Source organism: Cenococcum geophilum, assembly GCF_001692895.1.
Source record: "Cenococcum geophilum 1.58 unplaced genomic scaffold K441scaffold_40, whole genome shotgun sequence".
Lineage (NCBI taxonomy): Eukaryota > Fungi > Ascomycota > Dothideomycetes > Gloniales > Gloniaceae > Cenococcum > Cenococcum geophilum.
Genome location: NW_027137598.1, coordinates 965,823 through 989,058, shown reverse-complemented (window position 1 = coordinate 989,058; position 23,236 = coordinate 965,823). Strand labels below are relative to the sequence as shown.

The window sequence follows — 23,236 nt, the reverse complement described above, 5'->3', positions numbered from 1 at the left end:
CCACTAGTTACCCTAGCCGGGTTAAGACTTTTAACCTCTTAAACTAAATATACTAATAGCTAGGAATCTCCCAGTTTACAGCTACCTTTATTAAAAACTATGCCCTATACTTTCGCACTAAGACCCCCTATTCTATCCCACCCGGTTTCCTAAAGCTACTAAAATTACCCGCCCGCCTATAAACTAATATCTTAATTAACTATATTACAACGTTACTAGTATACTAACGCCACGGTAAGGTATATAAATATATCCTTATTATTATAGACCGCCTAACTAAAATATAATACCTTATTCTAGTAACAGGACTCTTAATAGAGGAGCTAGTTAATAGCTTTGTTAATAACGTATATAAGCTCTACGGTATACTAAGTATAATTATCTCTAATTACGGCATATAATTTGTTAGCGACTTCTAGTAACAACTAAGTAAACACCTTAAGATAACCTTATAACTAAGCTTAGCCTAATACCTAAAAACGGACGGCCAAACTAAAATTATTAACGCTGCCGTAAATAAATACCTTTATACTTTTATTAGCTTTATATAGGACAACTAGGTTAACTACCTGCCGCTTACTAAGTTTACTATAAATAACTAAGTTAATAAGAGTATAGGCATCTCCCCATTTTTTACAAACTATAGCTTTAACTCTTACCTTAGAATTAAGCCTGCTAGCTCCCACCTATTAACACTATTAGTATAAGCAAAGAAGAAGTTCTTCCGCGTAGACTTTATGGCCAACCACTTTAAGCGGATATTAACATAGCTTAAGGCCCTAGCCTAGATTTTACAGCAACGCTATAAAAATAATACTAATACCTATAGGGATAAAAGCGCGTTATTCTATAAAGGCAATATAGTTATAGTTAGCTTAGAAAATATAAAGATAAACAAACTTAAGAAGAAATGGGACAATAAATAGGACGGCCCATACCCCGTACTCGCAGTATACTAAGGGGCAGTTGTAGTAGACCTTCTAGACTATATCTAAGTAAATAAATCCTTTTATATATCTAAGGTCCGCCTCTAGGCTACTAAAGAGATCCCTAGCTAAGCAAATATTAATACTATAGAGCGCCGTAATATACAAGGACAAGTAGTAGAGAGAGATAATAATAGTAACATAGAAGATAAATGGGAGTTTAAGAAAATCCTTAATGTATATAACAAAGACCCCTAGGGCCTAACTTATAAAATTAAATAGAAATATTATAAGAATATAACCTAGCAGCTAGAGGAAGACCTAAAGGGTTATAGATAAGCTATATAGCGCTTTTATAAGCAACACCCTAAGAAGCTAAGACCCCCAGACTGGGTACAAGATAAGGAAAAGTCACGCTAAGGTCGCGACCGACCACCGTATTAAAATTTGTGGTGGTTAAGATGTTATAGAACTTTAACTAGTGGTTAAAGTTATCTAATTAGCCAAATTCTTGCTAAAAAATGCCACGCGGATTAATTTAGGTAGTAGTATGGAGTTCTACCGACCTTATTTACTAAACTAACTAATTAGGATTTTCCATGCCCGGCATAGAAAATCGCTATTAGCTCGGTTAAGGGCGGTAAGCGGAACTAACATCTTTGCGGTAAAAAAAAAAAAATAGGCAACCCCGTACACTGCCTATTTTTAAGTTATCTATTTAGTTTAGGGACTAAACCATCTAGGGAAGAGGAGTATTGTTACGGCACTAATCTAACGCATACTGTTTTATACTGTCTTATACTATTTCCTACTATTAGCTAGCCCACCACTAGTGACTTAACGGCTGGCCCTACTATTTGTATACAATACCCCCTTTCTACCTTCTTCCCCTCTTTATACCATAACGTAGTTATTTAGTCTACTTTATTGCAGCACTATGACAGATACTATACTAAGGGGCTATTAAGCCGCTTAAAAGTACTTATAGATTATAATAATCTAAAGGGTTTTATAAAAGTAAAAGCCCTTAATAAATAGTAAGCTAAATAGGCTATAGTATTAGCTGCCTATAACTTTATAATTAAGTATAGGGTAGGAAAAATAAACCCTATAAATACGCTATTAAGGTAACCCCTAGGCGCAGCGGGTCCGCCAGAAGAAGATACTATACTACTATTACTTTAAAGGACTTTAGGAATATAGGGCCACTAACCTAAAATAAAAGTCTTATTAGGTATATAAGAAAGCGAGCCTTCTATAAAGGTGTTGTTTTTACAGCTATAAGCTAGCGACCCAACGGTAGTACGCCTGGGTAATATAGTATTATAGTTTAACTAGGCAACCTATATATATACCGTTAAGTAGCGCGTAACAAGGACCTAAGTTAAAGAAGTAAGTACTTAAGAGAGTGCTTATAAGTCTAGTACGGAAACAGTTATTAAGCTTATTAAAGGACTTTAGACTAAAGATAACTTTATACTATAAAAGTGTAGCAATATCGTAGATACGGCAAGACGCCGTTAACGCGCCCGCTTAAAGCTAGTGTGGTAGTTTAATTCTACTAGACTACTTTATTACCATAAGAGGTTATATATACCCCTAGACCTAATAGTTTATATAAAGCTTCTATAAATCTACTATAATAATACCCTAGCTGGCTACTTTAGTAAGAAAAAGACTCTAGATCTACTTTTATATAAGTACTACTAGCTTAGTATAAATATAGATATTATAAACTATATCTTTACCTATAATATATACCAACGTATATATACGCCTTAATATTGCCCTTATAGCGAGCTCTAAGTACTACCTTACTTAAAATAGCCGTGGTAGAAGATTATAATAGACTTTATTATAGGCCTACTACCTAGTAGATAAGGTAATAGGGTATATAACGTAATATATATAGTAGTCGACCACTATACCAAGATAGCCCTATATCTACTAATAGTAAAAACTATTATTATAACCAAACTTGCGGATCTCTTCCTTAATAAAGTAGTACGCCGTTTTAGAATCCCTAGAGGGATTATATCTAATTATAGTAGTATCTTTACTAGTAAGTTCTAGTTGGAGCTATGCTTTGCTATAAAGATAAAATATAGGCTAAGTATAGCCTTTTACCCGTAAATAAATGGGTAAATAGAACGCTAGAACTAAACCCTAGAGTATTACCTCTATATATTTTATAATAAAAAGTAAAGCAACTAGGTAGGCTTTTATTATTAACTAAATTTGCCTATAATAATACTAAATATAGTATAATAGGTATAAGCCCGTTCTATACCTATTATAGGTTTTACCTACGTCTAGAATATAAGGTTAAGGTAGATAATAATAGTTCTATCCTAGCCGCCTCTAAGAGGATTAAAAAAATATCCCTTAAATATAAAGCGCTAGCGAAACGCTAAAAAAGCGTCGCTAAGGCGTAGGTAAAATACTATAATTGTTATTACTAACCACAGATATATAATATAGGGGATCTAGTCCTACTATTAACTAAGAACCTTAAATAGGAAAGGCCGAATAAGAAGCTTATGGCACGCTTTATTAGACCTTTTAGTATAGCTAAACTAGTCGGAAAGTAAGTATACCGGCTATATCTACCTACGTCTTACCATATCTACCCTATATTTTATATTAGCTTATTAAAGCTATATAAATAATATAAGGGTATTACTAGAGACCTATTACTAGGGCCTATTAAGCTAGATAATTAAAAGGACTAAAAGGACTAGTATAAGGTAGAAGAAATATATAGAAGAAAGGGATGTAACTAGACCCTATAGTACCTAATTAAGTAAAAAGGCTAGCTAAAAGAATATAACTAATAGGTCCTAGTAAAGGACATTAATAAGGACGTAAAGGAGATATATAATAGTTACTTTACCCTAAGGGGTAAACGGAAAAGTAGGTAGAAGAACTAAAAACTTTTAATTATAACTAGGATTACGCCCTACTAGTAGGGCAATAACGGAATAATGGCGGAGTAATAGTAGTACGTTAATAGAAATATAGATACTTTATAGCTTTACTAACTCCTCCCTTTCCTCCTCTCCTTCTTATTCCTCTCCCTCCTTACCCTTATCCTCCTCTTCTCCCTCCTTCTTATCCTCCTTACCCTTATTCTCCTCTTTATCCCTTATAATAGGAGGTATATTAGCCTATAAGTACTATTAGCATATACTACGCCAGCGAAACACCTGTGTTATAATATATACTAAAGTATATATTATATTAAGAATCCCTTTAAGGGTATAATAGATAGCCTATAATTCCTGTACTTAGAGTAAGGAAAAGTCTTTACCCTTTAGGCGCTGGCGGAAACCATACTTAGCGCTAGTGTGTACTAAGACCTTAATATCCTTTATAAAGGATTTTTAGGCAGTAGTGACGCGAGCGTTAAGGTTAGCTGTGTCCCCGCTAGCAACCTATTAGCGCTTAACCCTATTAATAAGGGTAAGTAGCTTATTTAGGCGGCTATAAAAGGCCTTAGGGACCTAGTCTAGTTAGCTATTAGAGCCTAGACTAATGTATATAAACTTACTACTTAGCACGACTTATTTAGTCGTTGGCAGTAACCGTAATTGCGGTTAGCCTACTTACTATAGGTAGCCTACCTAGCGGTAGCTACGCGCTTAGCGTAGCGGAGGTAAATAGGTTTAAGGAAGGCTAGGGGAGTACCTTACGAATAATATAGAGGCTTAGGTGGCGCTTAATAAGGTTAGTAACAGCTATAGGCTAGTATAGAGAATACTTACGGAAGACTCACTAGTAGGTAAACCGGCAGTATAGCGCTTGCGATTTATAGTTAATTAGAAATTATAAAGAAGGCGAGTTATAGGCTAAATAAATTAAAATAGAATTAAAAGGGAAATCTAATATTCTACCTAGGTGGGAACTCCTACCTTTATAGATCTCTATAGGGTCCTATTATCCTATTATCCTATTATCCTATTATCCTATTATCCTATTATCTAATTTACTTAAGTTTTATTAAACGCTTTTTATTTAGTAAAGGATAATAATAGCACTCCTATTATATAATAGCGTCGGCTAAAAATAGCTGCTTAAAAAAGGGGGGTAATTAATAGGTTGTAAAGATGCACTTACTATAACCGGCTTAGCGCAGGTAAGGTATAGGCGAGGCGCCTATAAAATATAGTCGCCCCGTATTAGAGAACAGCAGAATTTAGTTTTATAATTCTACTTTATTAAGAACTAGATACTTATTACATTCCGCTACTATTATTACGTTACTATATACCCTTAGGGCCTTAGCGTTTTAATAACTAGAACCGCTACCTATTACAGCGCTAGTAGAAACTAGTAGATTATAGTAGATAAGTATAGATAGTTATAGATAGTCGCAGACAGTTTTATATAGTTTTAAATAATTGCTATTATATAATTAGAGGATTATATATAACGTTAAGCGGCGCTACCTTCTACTTCCTTTCCTTTCTTTAGCTTTAGATCCTTATCTATAAACTACTAATTATATAGGCTTACGCGACCCTCTTGCTGTACTTGTGCCTTAATTAACTAAGTCGCTAATATTATCTAAAGCTTACCTACTCTTCTTTTTGAAAAGGAACTTAAAAATATCTACGGACTATAAATAAGAATAGAACATAAAAGTAGACCTAAAGACTATTATTAAAACTTAAAGAATAGAACAGAACTAAAAGAATAAAAAAGAATAACAAGATCTATAGAACACGTATAGACTAAAACCCTTATAAAATCCTATAAAAAGTTACCCTAATAACTATACTACTATGCTAAGAAATACAGTAGCTGGGAAAGTAGCTATAAGACCCTTAAATACCTCTAATGGTAAAATAGTAACTAACTTAAACTTCTAGGTGGAGCTTATAGTAGCTAATGCTAAAATTAAATAACTTCGAGAGCTGCTTAAAGCTAAAGAACCCCCTATACCTAGTAAAAAGTCATTAAATACCTAGAGACTTGCTATAGTCCTTAAGGCTCTAGCCTAGCGTATAGCATTAATATTATTACGGTCTGCGAAGGTTATAACCCCTTTATTACTTACTAACGGAACTAATCCTATATTTAATAATTAGAAGCTTTAACTATAGAATAAGCTTAAAGTTAATACGGATTACTTCCCTACTAGTAGAGCTAAAATGGCCTACGTCTTCGGCTACACCGGTAGAGATGTATCCCTTAACCCGTCGAGGTCCTTAGAGGAGGTGGTCTGTGCGCGAACACCGGAATCAAGACCACACGGGCATTAAATTCAGCCAATCCGATTGGTGGACGCTTATCGATAACATGAGGACCAATTTCAACGGGTTAAGGGATAGATATACCTACGTCCGCAATACGCATAAGACTTAGCAAATCTCTTCCTCTTTAAAGAAGAGATAATTAACTACCTATCTTCTATTTATAAGGACCCCTTTAAGGTATAAAACACCCGCCTTAATTATAAAAGCCTAAATATAAAAACGATAGAGACCTTTTTAGCCTTTTAGATCCGCTTTCTATACCTAGCTAGCTAAGCTCAAATTCCCTAGAAAGATTTAATGCTAGACCTATTTAATAAGCTTACCCTAGACCTGCAGTAAGCCGTACTGCTAGTTTTTACTACTATATAGACGCTAAAGGAACTTATAGACTAGTGCTTAGCTATTAACTAAGGCCTCTACTAAATTAAGGTATATGCCAAATGGTATAAGGCTAGAAACCCTTTAAATTAAACTATAAGCAATATAAGAACGGCCCATAATGTCCTAGCACGATTAGTAACCCTTATAGCACCACCTATATAGCCCGCCGCTAATTTAGCAGCTAGCTATACAGCTAGTCCTACTATAAGTCTAGCGAATGCTCGGCCTATATATAGCAACCCCTATATATAGGCCCTTAGTAATTAAGGAGCTTACTTCTTTTATAGTTAAAAAGGCTACTATATAAAGGATTACCTAATAAACGTAAAAGTAAATAAGGTCCTATTAATCTAGAAGGACAGCGTAGAGTCGGAAAAAAAGAAACCCTAGAGAAAGACTCCTCTTTAGGGTTAAAAGAGATTAATATATTATATATTAATCTAGGTCGGCTAGTTAGTAGAAAAAGCTGCACTATTCCTTATACTTTATTCCGTAATAGATATTAAGTTTTAACCTCTACTTTAGCTAACTTTAAAGTAAATACCTTTACCTTAATAGACACCCAGTATACCATAAAGCTGGCTAACTTTTTAAACGTATCTATTAAAGAACTACCTAAACTAATTCCTATTTATGGGTATAACGGGTAAATAGGGCCACCTATTATAACTATCTTGTAGATTTACCTCCGTGTTAATAAATAAAAGTAATATAATGTCCCTTTCCTTATTATGGACCTAGGAAGCTATAATATAATCTTAAAAAGGAAATAGCTAGCCTATTTAGGCTTATAACTTAATATATAGAGTAGGCGGCTTATCTAGCCTAAAACCCTACCCCTAACCCCTTCTTTTATAAAAGAAATTAGCATTATAATAGAAAACCTTATACGGCCCTAAATTAATATGTGAGGTGATAAGCTCCGCACTACTCAGCCACACAAACCCATAAAAGGTAAACGAGTGACTGGCTTGATGCTAGGCACGGCTGTGCGGAACAATACATATAGGCGAGGTGACTTCGTCACCTGACATAATACTCTTTATTAGGCAGATGCTATATATAGAGACTAGGCCTTTAAGAAAGATATATAGCTTAACCTATAACAGATCTCTATACTATCCCTTGCATAGATAGATTCGTGCTTAAGATTATAGCCCGTACTTAGCCAATTATATCGCTTTAGTAAGGCTTTCTGCCATATACTAAATATCCGCCCAAAGCTTTAAATATATATAGAAAAGACCTATCTACATTTAATTTATAGCGTTAACCTATTTAATATAGGTCTCCTAACTTAGCCCTATTTTATAAAGTAAAGTTAATTGTTTATATTAGTATTAAAGAAGTTAATATTCTTTAATGTCGCGCACAGGCCACAATCGCATCTATACTATCTATGCAAGGGATACTACCCCCAGACTAGCTATACTACGCCACCCGCACTAAAGACTTAGAAAGCTAGTAGTAACCTAGCTAAGTTAACTATAGAGAACTTAGGCCCTATATAGCTATAAAGGAAAGCTAGGAATATCGGACGCTATACTAAACTAATAGATAGAAAAGATAACTTATAGAAAATGGAACGTAAGCTAAGCAAGACTATAAACTTTATACCGTAAAATATAACCTAATAAATATCTATAAAGAAACCAGCGGACCTCCCACTGGTTAATATCTACTATATTAGTGCCGTAGGATTCTACCGGAACTTAGTTTAGCCTAATACTGTTACCTTTATAACTAGCTTATATAAAATTAATTAAATAATTAAGGAAAGGGAAGGGAAGGCGAGCTTAGTGGATAAAAAAGTAAGCTTATAGATAAGAAACTAGTAAAATAAAAGCTGCCCTATTAATACTAGAAATTTAAGAATATATTCTCTAAAGTAGTATTTAATATACTTCTACCTTACTAACTATATAACTATAAGATTAAGATTAAGCAGGGCAAGGAGAATACCCTTAGCTTTAGCCCCCTCTATAAGTAATTTATTACTAAATTATAGGCTATAAAGTAGTATTTTATTAATAACCTAAATAAGGGCTTTATTAAGCCTAGCTAAGCCCCTTTTATCTCGCCTATTCTTTTTATTAAAAAGCTAAATAGAGGACTCCGCTTCTGCATTAACTACTATAAGCTAAATAATATAACCCGCAAGCCCGCGAAGCCCTACTGCACGCGTCCACGTCGCCGCGGGTGAAAACATCATCTGGAATTCGTTCCTCTTGATGGCCAAGTGCAGAGGCGATGGTAGAGAGCTGTCGCAGCGCGCGCAGCGCTGTCGTGGCGACTCTGTGGTGTTGAGCTCGCGACGCGTACAACGCATCGTACGAAGCATCGCCCTTAATAACACCAGGAGACCTACTGCCCCCACTTGGGGCTCCTGCTATACCATCCAGGGGGGCCATTAAGGGAAACTGGGATACGAAAACCGCCCGACGTACGACTACCTAGCTCGCAGCTAGGCCCGAAACTGGCCTTATCTAGCTAGTTAACGTAGACGCGCCCTAGGCGTACAATAGGACACCCTTAGGCTTATACTAGCTCTAAGATCGCAAAGGGAACGCGACAAGGGCGTAGGGATCCTCTTTTTATAAGAACTTGTTAAGGTTAACGCGTTACAGATACTTCGTATAAAACTTATTAAGGCCCTAAGGCTACCGCGAAGAACTTATTAAGGCCCTACTTAGAGAACTCATTAAGGCCCCTTTATTAGGGCCTATTTGGTATCCGGTACACCTAGGTAACTTAAAAGAGGGTCTTAATAGGCGTAGTGCGCGCGACCTAGCCGACAGCGACAGTGATAGCGACGCGACGGCGACGCGACGGCGACCAGACGGCTTAACGAGGTAAAAACACGGGTAAAGCTCTAGGTAGCGGAAACACAGGCCAGCTTTAACAGCCCTATAGCGTTAAAAGGTAACTTATAGGAGGGTTTTAATAGGCGTGGTGCATATAACCTAATGTATATATATAAGGCGACTTATAAGAGGGTCTTAATAGGCGTAGTGTACGCAACCTAATATATATATATATAGGGGAGGCTATAGGGGAAACATAGGCCAGTTAGACAAGGTCTTAACAGTTAGAGATATAGGCTAGTTTATAGGAAGGGGGGACACAAGCTTAGTTAGTAGGAGAGGGGGAAGTAGGTTGCCTAGCACGGGACCTAGTTTATAGCCCCCTCCTATAAAACACGGTCGGCCTATTATAAGGAAACTCTTATAGGCAACGTGAAATAGGAGCTAGTAGTATATATAGGGTGTTACGCCCCTATATTACTACTAGCCCCTATAGGGCGTAGTATATAGTAGCCACTACTGGCTCTAGGGACTTTACCCCTTAGCTAGGCTCTAACCCCCAGTATACCTAGTAAGTAGGTAGGATTACGTCCTAGCTAAAGAGACTACTATATAGCTTAAGAGAATAGATGCGCGTGTCGGTGTACTAATAGATAGGACTACTTGCTAGGCAGTACGGCTACTCGCTAGGGCAGTACGGCTGCTTACTAGGGCAGTATGCTAGTAAGGTACGCTTAAGGAGTAAATAGGAGTTACTTAGGCGGGAGAGGTTTTGGCCCAGCCTTAACCGTAAAGGTAGTGATGCCTAAAGGTAGAAATAAGCCACTAAAAACTAGGGTAGAGGCCTAGATAAGCAGGCATATTAAACTCTACTATATTATAGCTAATATATAACTACCTACAACAGGTAATAAGCTAAGAGGACGCAGGTGCCTTCTTAGCGTTTCCTACCTTTAGCACTAGGGGGCTAGGCTAGCCATCCTAAGCCTTAACGGGCTAGAAGCGGCGCCGTATAATATTACTAAACCGTATAAGGATATAAGGGTCATAGGGGACACAAGGAAGAGGACGCCTAGTAGGAAAACCCCTATAGACAGCTATAGTAAGCTTAAAACCAGGATAATTAAGAATTAGATTTAACGCGGTAAATATAACATTTACAGCCGACCTATAAAGGGCGTATAGCCAGCTAGTAAGAATAGGGGAGGAACTGGAGATAATAATAGATTTAGATATAGAAGCGCTAGTAAGAATATAAGATACGGGAATAGAAAGCTCTATATAAAATAAGTAGTAACTAGGGTATAAACACAAAAGATAGAAGTTCTAAATATTCTAGAGAAAGTAGAAATAGAAGAAGCGAGAAATAAAGGAGAGGTAAAGGACCCTCGCTAGGGGTCCGCCACCTATCCATTATATAGTATAACTGCGGCAATATAAACCACCGTCTTATAAGGCCTTTACTAGATAGTCTAGACCTAAAGAAATACTATATCCTTACTATATAAGAGCCGTACTATAATACCTATATATAATTAATATACTACCCCTAAGGATTCTAGCTCCTATACAAACCAAAAGCAGCTACACGCGTATGCTTTATAATTAGCAAGGCTATCAGCCTATCCTTATAGTTATAGCAGGCAGTTAACCTAGATATTGCAGTTATAATAATCTAGACATATAGGGGACCGGTATAAATTATTAATGTATATAACCCTAGGGTCGAAAGGGTCCTATAAATAGAGAATATTATATTAGTAATAAGCTTACTAAAAACCAAAGGCATAGAGTCTATCCTATTAGGAGATATAAACCTTTACTACCCGCGGTAGGGGGGTATCTATATTACTACTAATCGATAAATAGAGTGCCTACTGAGAGCTATAGACACCTAGGGCCTTAAGTTGGCCACCCCCCTAGGAGCAACTATATAGTAATAAGGAACCTCTAGAAGTATAATTAACCTTATATTTATAAACAAAGGCCTATACTAGAGACTTAAAAGGTGCAACCCTAAAGAAGAATAGGCACTCGCCTTAGACCATATCCCCATCTAGATATAGCTAGATTTAGATATTAAGGCGTAACTAAGTAGTAAAAGATATATAATAAGGAAGCTTAAAATAGACAGTTTCCTTAATATAGTTAAACAACAACTCTAAGACCTAGAAGAAATCCACCTAATTCCAAACAAGTAAGGCTTATTAGCTACCCCTAAGGAAATTAACTAAAGACTAGAAAGGATTTAGGCAGCAATTAAAAATAGGCTAAAAGAGTACTGCCCGGTCTTAAAACTGGGCCCCTATACGTAATACGCATAGTCCGTATAATACGCGGTTCTTATTACTAGCTAATAATGAGCAAGAAGGAAATATATAAGCAGCTATAACCTTAAAGACAAGAGATAATATAAAGACACGAGAAACCAGTTAAAGAATACCCTAAAGAAAGAAGTAAGGAATAACTAGAGACGGTTTATAAACGAGCATACTTTTAACCCAAGCCTCCCCTATAATAAGGGCCTTTGGGCTATAATAAAATAGGTAAAGAAAAAGGTAGGGCGCCTAGTAGAAGACTTATACCTACCACCCCTATAAAGAGTAGGGGAATTATAGGCTACTAATAACAACGATAAGAAGGCAAAGATCCTTATAGAGAGGTTCTTCCCCTAACCGGCTCCGGCAGACCTCAGCGATATTATAGGTAAAACACCAGTAACTCGCCTAAGGGTTAACAGCGATATAATAATAGAGGAAATGGCCAGAACTATTAGCCGCCTTTTAAATAATATAGCACTAGGACTAGATAGGATTCTAAATAAGGCCTTAAAAACCTATAGACCACTTATAGCACCTTAGCTTACAGATATAGCTAGGGTATGCTTTACTATAGGCTACTACCCGCGACTTAGAAGATCTATAACGACGGTTATTCTATGGAAAGAAGGTAAAGCAGATTACTTAATCCTAGGAAGCTACCGCCCTATTACCTTAGAAAATACCCTTAATAAGATTTTAGAAAAGGTAATAGCGGACTATATAGTAAATATGGCTAAGGAATACAACCTATTACCATAAAGCTAAATAGGGGCAAGAAAGAACCGCTTAACACTATTAGCACTTACGCTACTCGCTACCACTATTAAATCCGCATAGGCGATGCGAAGAGACTTTATAGTATTAATACTTAGCCTAGATATTAGCGGCGCCTATAATAACATACCCTATAAGCGTCTCCTATATATCCTTAGGGTAAAAGGCTTCCCAGAATGGATTATATAATTTGTTTAAGGGTTTATAGGTTAGAAAGAAATATTACTAGTCTTTAGCGGATACCAGAGCCCCCCTATTATAGTTATAACAGAAATACTATAAAAATTACCCCTCTCGCCTATACTCTTCCTTTTCTTTATAAGTAACCTGCTTAACTCCTTTAAGGAAGGGGCAACCTAGGGGATAGGCTTTATTAATAATACAAACCTAATTATATACGGGCCAACATCCGTAGAGAATTGCAGAGCACTAGAGAAAGCTTATAACACCTATATAGAATAGGTAAGACAATATAGAGTTTAATTCTTACCAGAGAAATACCAGCTAATCTACTTTATAAGAAAACACAACCAATCTATAGATCTTTAGCACATAATTTACATCTAAGGCTTTAGGGGTTAACCAGTTTAGGGCCTAAGGGTATTAGGAGTATAGGTAGATAGTAAGCTCTAGTGGAGCGTATATATAGCGCAAGCGGCCCGTAAGGGCTAAGTATAGTATATTATATTATCTAGGATCGTTAATTCTATATAGGGTCCATACTTTTAGAGGTTACGCCTACTATATACAGCAGTTGTCCGGCTAACTATAACGTATAGGTCTAGTATTTAGGCCATTAGAGAATCTAAGAAAGGCCCCCCTAAATCGCTCCTTAAACTACTTTAAAAGGTCCAAATAGCCTGCCTCTAAAGTATAATAGGCGGATATAAGCGAACGGCCACAGCACTGCTTAAAAAGGAAGCCAATATTCCCCCCCTATAACTATATATTAAAGCCGCTACAATATAAAGGGCGCAAAATAAACGCAACTCTAATATTATAAAGTATATTAAGACACGCCTAAATAAACTATAAAGGGACCCTAGGGCGCCCTATAGGAGAACAAACTAACAACCCTAAAGTAGGGAAGATATATTAGAGAAACAGGTAAAGAAAGCAGAAGAAGAATAGTGCTGCTTTAGGGCCTAGGCCTATATAAAGGANAAAGGGAGACGCGTAAGAGGCTAGTAAAGATAATAGTAAGAGAGAGAAAGGAGCTAAAGTAGAGCATAAAAGAACGCTAGGAAACTATCTACTGTAATATAACACTGGCTGAACTAACGCTGGAGAGGTATATAGGAGTTAAAGGTATAGAGGCTAACTAAGGCAAAAGGAACCCAAGCCGTAGTATAGTTAACGCTATAGGGGGTAAATACTTTAGGGCTCTAAAAAGGCCTAATAAAGGTAGAAAATATAATAGCAATACTCTTAAGAACAGGAATAATAGGACTAAAAGACTGGCTCTACTAGGTGGGTGTCCTAGTAGGTAGCCCNAGATATAAATATGGCTGGCTAAGACAGACACCAAAATATATAATACTATTATGCCCCTTACGCACTAACTAAGAAGTAATGCTTTTAGTAGCTAGCACAGAGAACTATAACACACTACTCTTAATATAAAAAGGCCTTAAGGCGGTTACTTAGTGGCTTATTAGCTAAAATATACTAAACCAGTTCTGGGTTATAAGGGAAATAGTAATAGAGGGTAGGGGGGGNGAGCAACGGGCGCCCCCTAATGACTCTATAGTGGTAGAGTAAAGTTTATAATACTAGCGCGTCCGTAGGCTTATTACGGCAGCAGTGGTTCCTAAAGAGGTTAAAAAGTAAGGTAGTAGAGCACTATAGGTGACTTATAGGCGCCTTATAGGCGCCTTATAGGCGAGTCCTAAAAGGCAGGGAGATAGATTACGGGGTTTTCTTAAATAGAGTTTTCTCCCTATATGTATATAAGGAGTAGTCCGCGTAGGCCTAATAGGGATCCAAATCGGACGTTAAGCAATAAATAATAATAATATAACCCGCAAGGACCGCTATCTACTACCCCTACTTAATAAGACTCTAGCCTAAATAAGTAGAGCTAAGGTCTTTATAAAGCTTAATATCTGCTAAGCCTTTTACTAAATTAGAATAAACCCTAGGTTTAAGGATTTTACTATATTTTAAATCTATTATAGAACGTATAAATATAAGGTACTTCCTTTTAGACTAATTAACAGACTAGCTATATACTAGCGGTATATAAATAATATACTTTTTAACTACCTTAACAACTTCTATACGGCCTATTTAGATAATATTATAATCTACTTTAAGAATAAGCTAGAATATAAGGAGCATATCTATAAAATCCTATAACGGCTCCGCGAGGCTAGCCTCTAGGTTAATATTAAGATGTTAAAGTTTAGTATTAAGCGTATAAAGTACCTAGGTTTTATTATTAGTATAAACGGAATTAAATCTAACCTAAAGAAGATGGCCGTAATTAACTAGTAGGCACCTCTATAGACTGTAAAAAAGGTATAATTATTTTTAGGTTTTTATAACTTCTACTAACACTTTATTAAGAACTATAGTAGAATTACCTGGCCTCTTAACCATTTTACTAGAAAAGACTAGCCCTTCTACTTTAACGCTATATATAGGCAGGCCTTTAATAAGCTTAAAAAACGGCTAGTATTGGCTCCCCTACTTGTCCATTTTAACCTAAAATGGCCCTTAATACTAGAAACTAATACCTTAGATAGTATAATAGCTAGTATTTTTTCTTAAAAGCAACCGGACGGAGAATAGTACCCTATTATATACTATTTAAAGACTATAATAGATGCTAAGCTAAACTACTATATCTATAATAAAGAAATACTAGCTATTATCTCTAGCTTTTAGCATTAGTGTATATAGCTAAAGGTGACCCCTAAGCCAATTAAGGTAGTTTTAGATTATAAGGCCTTAGAATACTTTATAATAACTAAGGCCCTTATAGCCTAGCAGGCACGCTAGGCGGATACCCTATATTAGTTTAACTTCTTAATTATATATAGACCAGGCGATATAAACTATATAGACGCTCTTATAAGGTGTAAATAAGACTTAAATAACTAGACGACTATAAAGATTTTATTATAAACCTAGATGCCACTATAACTAGAATACCTTAACCCCTAAATATGGGCAGAACTAAATACGGACTCCTTAGGCGCCGAGATATATCCTATTAACTTCTCTAAACTTAACCTTATTAATAAACTACTATAGACTAACTAAACAACCCCCTCTTTACAGGAGTACCGTAAAAAGGTAAAGAACGTTATTAGCCTATAGTCCCTTAAAAGCGGACTACTTAAGCACTAGAAACGGCTAGTAGTAGCTAAGAAATAAAACTTACGGACCCGGCTTATTACTAAAGCCTATACCTAGGTCTTTACGGCCTACCCTATAAAAAAACCCTATAAGATTATTAGCGACCGCTACTACTAGCCCGGAATAGTTATAGATATTAACTATTATATACAGAACTGCGACAGCTGCCGTAGATCTATAATCCTATAAGATAAGACCCTAAGACTATTAAAACCACTTCTAATACTAGAACGCCCCTAGCAATATATCTCTATAAACTTTTATAAGCTACCTATAGACTATAACGGATATAATATAGTTATAATTCTAGTTAACCGCTTTGGCAAACGCCTGTTCTTAATCCTATATTATAAGAATATTAATACTAAAGAAGCGGCCTAATTATATATCTACTACGTCTACTAAATCTACGGACTACTAGATACTATTATATCTAATTACGGGCCGTAATTTATATTAGCTTTTTAAAATAAGTTTACCTAGATCTTAGGTATTAAGCTAAAGCTTTCTATAGTATACTACCCCTAGATAGATAGTTAGACGGAAGTTGTAAATTAATACTTAGATTAGAGACTTTGGTCCTTTATTAACTACTTCTAAAATAATTAGGCTAAACTGCTACCCCTAATAGACTATACCCAGGCAACCCTACCCTATAACTCTATAAGATTTGCCCCTATTTAACTAGAAATAGGTTACTTACCCTATATAAGCTTTAATTAGAAAAGACTAGAAGGACCCTAAACCGTATATAAAAAACTATCTTATAAGAAAGTACGGCAGTACACTAAGCGCTTAGAAGAAGCCTAGACGGTAGGCCGTGTAAATCTAGAAAAGGCCTAAAAATTAATATAATAGTAGGTGAATAAGTATAGGTAAGAGCCTGACTTTACCGTAGAAAATATAGTCTAGGTTATAATAAAGAACTAAAAGACAGAATGACCTAGCTATAAGCTAGACTATTAAATAGCAGGACTATATAAGGTTCTTAAGAAGATAGGCAACTTATATAAAGTAAAGCTCCCAAATTCAATTAAAGTTTACCCTATTTTCTCTTTAGATAAACTATAAAAAGCCACAAACGACCTATTACCTGGATAAAAGAATAAACCTCCCCTACCGATTTAAGTTAATAGCGACGATAAATAGGAAATTAAAGAAATACTAGCCTATAAGCTTATAAGGGGAACGTTAAAATATCGTGTTAATTGGGAAGGGTATAACCTAGACCCTACTTAGTACCCTATATAAAACTTTATAGGTAGTCCCTATAAGCTTTAGGAGTTTTATAGTCATTACCGTCAGGAAAAAATTTAGCAGCATTTTGCCAGCATTTCGCAGCATTTCGCAGCATTTCGTAGCATTTAAAACAGACTATACGCATTAAGTAGCATCTAGGCAGCTATATATATATATTATATATAAAAAATTTATTTTTAGATAGATAATTGGATATAGTATATTATATAATTTTTTTTAAATAAATTACTTATAAGTTACGTAAGTTATTCTACTTTTTAAAAAAAATAAAAAAAAACCCCTTTTTTTAGAAGTAGAATAACTTACGTAATTTATAAGTAATTTATAAAAAAAAAATTTATATAATATACTATATCCAATTATCTATCTAAAAATAAATTTTTTATATATAATATATATATATATAGCTGCCTAGATGCTGCTTAATGCGTATGGTCTGTTTTAAATGCTGCGAAATGCTGCGAAATGCTGCGAAATGCTAAAAATGCTGGCAAAATGCTGCTAAATTTTTTCCTGACGACCCTAATAAACCTAGACCCCTAAAGTACCTTAATAAGTAGATAGAGTGCTAGAATAGCGAAGATAATAAGCTGCCTATTAAGTATAAAGATAAGAATACCCTATAGATATAATACGGACGGATAAAACCTAAGGGTAGGCTTTTTTAGAGGGGGGGGTAATGTTACGGCGCTGGTGGAAACTAGTAGATTATGGCTAATGGATATTAGTAGAAACCAGTAGATTGTGGCTAATAGATATTAATAGATTATAGTAGATAGTCGTAGATAGTCGCAGTCAGTTTTATATAGTTTTAGATAATTACTGTTATATAATTAGAGGATTATATATAACGTTAAGCGGCGCTACCTTCCGCCTCCTTTTCTTTCTTTAGCTTTAGATCCTTATTTATAGACTACTAATTATATAGGCTTGCGCGACCCTCTTGCCGTACTTATACCTTAATTAACTAAGTCGCTAATATTACCTAAGTTTTATTCTACCTTATATATAGTATAATACCTATTAACCTAGTAATTAAGTAAATAATATATACCCTCTCTCCTATTTTCTACCTTCTTTCCTTATATAATGTTTTAACTTTATTATATAATATATAGCTTAATAATATCTACCTCGTTATATATTATCGTCACTTATATTTATTCTATAAAATAAAATAATAAATATATATATTAGAATAGATAAGAATATACTCTATTACGGCGTTTTAATCCTATATATCCCTTATATAGATAGGGCCGTATAAAATATAGACCGTATAAAATGTGGACTGTACACGCTAGCTATAAGATATTGTAGTTACGTGGGCGTAGCTAAGATACTGTCTATAAAGTTTTATATATGCGTACGGGCCGTATTTTATAGAGCGTGTTTATCCGTATAAGGGATAAGAAGATAATAAGGTAAATTTAGCTAGATTGGCCTAGAACAGAATAGAAAAGGCTATAGTTAAAAAATTTATAAAGGAGTAAACATTAGTAAAGACCCATAGTATTAAAAATTGCTTAATTAATTGCGGAATTAACTAGATTATTTAGAGAAGGTATATTTTATATTAAACAACTCCGCTTTCTACGCGTAAAACCTAGGTCGTGTACTAGACCTTCGGGCGAAGGTAAAACCTAAAATAGCTTAGTATGCGGGTGAATCTCGGTAGAAGGTCTAGGATCGAGAAAACATAATATGCGCTAAGACTTGTATTAATTAACACTAATGAGTTTAGCCATCGATTAGTCACTCTAAAACACCTACGCAGCGATTCGGCTTGCAACACAACTGAATCCCTACTCCTTCAACCTCATTCAAAGCTATAAGTCAGCTATATTGTAAAGCTCGACCTATAAGCTTCGTCAACTTGTAAGCCTCTCTTTCTTTAGTCCTGTACTATTCTTCTTACTTTCTTTCGTGTTGCCGACGACTACCTAGCGGTGGCACTTGCTCGGATGCTGGTTCGAGAGCCCCCAGCCGCGCTTTGGGTGACATTCCTTCTTTATCCACACCGCCTCAACCACTTGGCACAGTCATTTTCTCTGACAAGTTTCGTGTTCTAGCCGTTAACTACACTTCTTCCTAAAACTTGCTTTATCTTCAAGATAACGTTGACTAAACTTTGCTCAATTAGCATTAAACGGCTGGCTTGCCTCAAGTCGCAAAGCGAATAAGCAATATCCGGAATATGCATTTCCTCTGATTTGGTAAGCTTTGGATTCTGATTTGCATTTTATAGTCTTAAATTTGACAAAGTTTGAGTTTCCTTCTGTGGGTCCTATTTTCTGTGAAATTCCTTCGCTGTTTTTATCTAAGCACCTGACTACTTTGACTTGCTCTGGCAATGATAAGCCAAGACTTGATTTCCATCAGTAATCCAAGAGGCCTGAATCCATCTTTCACGAGGCAACTGAGGCGACCCTTCTCGTATAATCTCGAAAAATCCGATTATTCTAATTTCTCTATCTCGCAAGCATATACCGCCTTTAACCTTCCTTTATAGAGCATACAAGCTAATATTCGGCAGCCCTCTAACAAGGATACATTGCCCTCAAAGGCAACGGCCCGGCCACGCATACATGAAGTTCCATGCATGCCAGAGCCCACCATGGACGGAGATGCAGACTTCCTCATGGGTGAAGGGACGATTTTGGGATCGACGGAGGTGAATGGGCATCAAACTGTTGATCCTTCAGTATTTGTGCTTGACGGAGCTGTTCATTCTACGCCGCCAAGAAAAGAACAGCTCCCAATACTATCTTACCACGAGACACCGCCGTCTTCCCCAAGACCAGTATCATATTCTATGCCTCCAGCATCCTTAGAACACAGTGCTCCTGCAGAAGCCAGCTCATCCTCATCCTCTTCCGACCTTAGCTCAGATCCCATGGATGTCATCACTCCACCTCAGCTTTACGTTCAGGTGGTTATTCCTCCACCGCCTAAATTTTCTCATTTACCATATTCGTCAACCAAGTCAGGGCTGGTCTATGACGTACGAATGAGATTTCATACTGAGCCAGTTTCCTCTATGGACAACGAGGATGACATCCATCCGGAAGACCCGCGCCGTATTTTCGAGATATATGAAGAACTGTGCCTCGCTGGGCTAGTTCAAGATGCTGAGCGCATGCCCAATCTTGATCCGGACTTTCAGCTTTTCAGAATTGATGCGCGTCATGCAAATTCCTCCGAAATATGCCTCATTCATAGTCGGGAACATTATGAATGGGTGAGAAGTCTGCAAGGTAGGCTACACATGAGAATCTTTAGGATACAGTACGCTGACACTTTTACAGAAAAAACAGAAGAAGAGCTAAACTACATGTCTATCAAATTAGATTCTGTCTATCTGCACCACAACACCTTCGAATGTGCTACCCTGTCAGTAGGAGGTGCCATCGAGGCTTGCAGAGCTGTTGTAATGGGACATGTCAAGAATGCTATTGCAGTCATCCGTCCCCCCGGCCATCATGCCGAGCACGACGAGCCAGCAGGCTTTTGCTTTTTCAACAACGTTCCCATTGCAGCCAGGGTTTGCCAGGATAATTTCCCCGAAAAATGTCGAAAAATACTTATACTAGATTGGGATGTCCATCATGGCAATGGTGTCCAGCACGCATTTTATGACGACCCTAATATTCTTTACATTTCCCTCCATGTCCACAAGAATGGCCAATTCTATCCTGGCAAGCCAGATGGTGATCACCTACACTGTGGCGAGGGATTGGGCATCGGTAAAAACGTCAATATTCCCTGGGCTGACCATGGTATGGGCGATGGCGACTACATGTTTGCATTTCAGCAAGTAGTTATGCCCATTGCAGCAGAGTTTGACCCTGACTTTGTCATTGTTTCGGCTGGTTTTGATGCCGCTGAAGGCGACAAACTTGGAGGTTGCCACGTCACGCCTCCGTGCTATGCGCATATGACGCATATGCTGATGTCTTTGGCGAAAGGAAAAATAGCGGTTTGCCTTGAGGGTGGATACAATCTCAGGTCAATAGCGAAGTCTGCCCTGGCTGTAACAAGAACTCTCATGGGAGAGCCTCCGGATCGGCTGGACCCCATCGAACCATCTCCACTGGGCGTCAGTACGGTCCAATTGGTCATGAGACAACAGTCGAAGTTTTGGAAGTGCATGTATCCAAAAGAAATGGGGAAGGGTTCGAATGGCCGGGTCGGAGGCGAGCGCTTGCATGATATTATTCGTGCATGGCAGAGTAAAGTCATGTTTGATGAATTTACTATGACATCGCTCTTCATCCTGCGGGAAAAAATATCGAAATCGTTCGAAAATCAAGTTCTCGCAACGTAAGTCCTTTCCAGACTCTACCAAGAACGTTGCCTTTTAAATCTATGCTAAAATTTCACAGGCCTAATTATTTCGACGCTCGTCCTCTTCTAGTCATTTTCCATGACCCTCCAGATGTCACGCACGTTCCTGATCCGCAAACTAATAAAATTGAACTTCACAATACATGGCTGGTGAGTGATGGTACAGAGATGTGCTGAAAATCCGCTGACTCCGGATTCACAAGACTGATGTTGCTAAGACATACGTCGACTGGGCTGTCAAGCATGACTTTGCTGTGATTGACGTAAACATACCGAAGCATATCACAGACCCAGAAGTGGGACGGCCCTAATTCCTCTATTAGGATGTAGATTGACTTGTTTTAGGATGATGGAGGCTATGTGGAAGGAGATGACTCTGAGGCACGCGCCAGCGCTACGAGCGAGTTGGCGACGTACCTATGGGAGAACTACATTGAGTATTTATTCTTCCGCATCTTGACGTAATGACTAGCGCTGACGATATTTTAGAATTAGCGATTCTACCGATGTTTTCCTCATAGGCATCGGAGCTGCCTATTCAGGATTGATCGATCTCCTAGGCCGCCATGGTAAGGAATCTCTGACTGTTATCCCGAATGTATGGTTTGTTTCTAATATGAGATTTTTTACAGAGAGTTGTACGGATGACTCGAGTCCGATTCGATGCGTGATTTCTTTTGTCGCGGAGAATGCTCTCCAATCTGTGAAACGACCAGCGGATGATTACATCGGTAATTGGTACCACCAGGTGAGCCACGATAAAAGAAAGTGTCCCTCTTTGGAACTAATGTTGCTAACGTAACGGATGCCAGCACTCCCTTGTCTTTGTTGCCAATAACCATGCTGCATGGGACCCCTCCCGAACTCGCAAGTTAAGGAAAAAGTACGGAAGACTAGTTCGATCGCCGCACACGAACCTCAACGAGATGCTTGTGGAGCACAAAGATGAGGTGACCAGGCTTTTGATGGAGGAAACCCAAGATTGGCGCAAGTTGCAAGCTCAGCAGAACAACGCCAAGACAAGCGCGTCGAACAGCGTCGCTCTGAGACTTGAAGAGAGAGACATGCGGGAAGCAAGCGTCCCGAACCCTTTGAGGAGCCCGGGAATGCCACCAGTGGGAATGTTCACTGTTTCTTCAAGTCCGCGTAGCCCGGTCAAGCGGTAGTCCACGGTGAGGCGAAGGACCAACTTGAAGGCAGCTCTGTTATGCGATGAAGTAAATGTTCCTTGCATTGGTGGCGTTTTGATTGATGCTTTCAAGCTTCAAAGTGGACAGTGGAATGCCACAACTTTTGGCCCAGGAATGCGTTCAGCGAGTACGATTCGATCTTTCTTTCCTATTTCTCCTTCTCTACTGTGCATAGATGATCGTGAGGAATGGATAAATACCTCACACTAATTCATTCATTGCCTACCACAAACAATATCAGAGTACTCTCTTTTGCTCTTAGTAAGCTTAGGAGAGCATATTGAAATTGACTGAACCCTTACTCTGTACGGTATGTGGCTGTAAATAGGTAATACAGTCCACTGGAATATTTCTGATGACAGAAACGAAAAATTAAAAATTAAAAATTTTGTACTAACATATAAGACGATATAATGGATACCCACCTTCACGTCATGGGATTATGAGGCTAGTTTCATCCCTTCAAAGCGTAGCCAATCGGTCACTCTATCCTCAGACAACGGGGCTGAGTGGTGTGGTTATATTACTTCCACCACAGTACCGCAAGGCTAAATAGTCCTATTTATTCCTCAAATTAATTAAGTGGTAGGCCTAAAGTACGCAACGCGTGCA

The 23,236-nt window shown here is 37.4% G+C and overlaps 1 protein-coding gene across 1 annotated transcript; it reads left to right on the top strand.

Annotated features, from left to right (window-relative positions):
- Positions 1 to 19,704: 19,704 nt before the first annotated feature.
- On the top strand, positions 19,705 to 22,600 carry K441DRAFT_575655 (putative histone deacetylase; the record flags this gene model as incomplete). Its single annotated transcript, XM_067644175.1, has 8 exons — positions 19,705 to 20,344; positions 20,396 to 21,410; positions 21,473 to 21,584; positions 21,638 to 21,730; positions 21,780 to 21,871; positions 21,924 to 22,003; positions 22,067 to 22,182; positions 22,247 to 22,600. 8 exons carry the CDS (start codon positions 19,705 to 19,707, stop codon positions 22,598 to 22,600), a joined length of 2,502 nt encoding a protein of 833 aa, XP_067500769.1.
- Between the last annotated feature and the right edge of the window lie 636 nt (positions 22,601 to 23,236).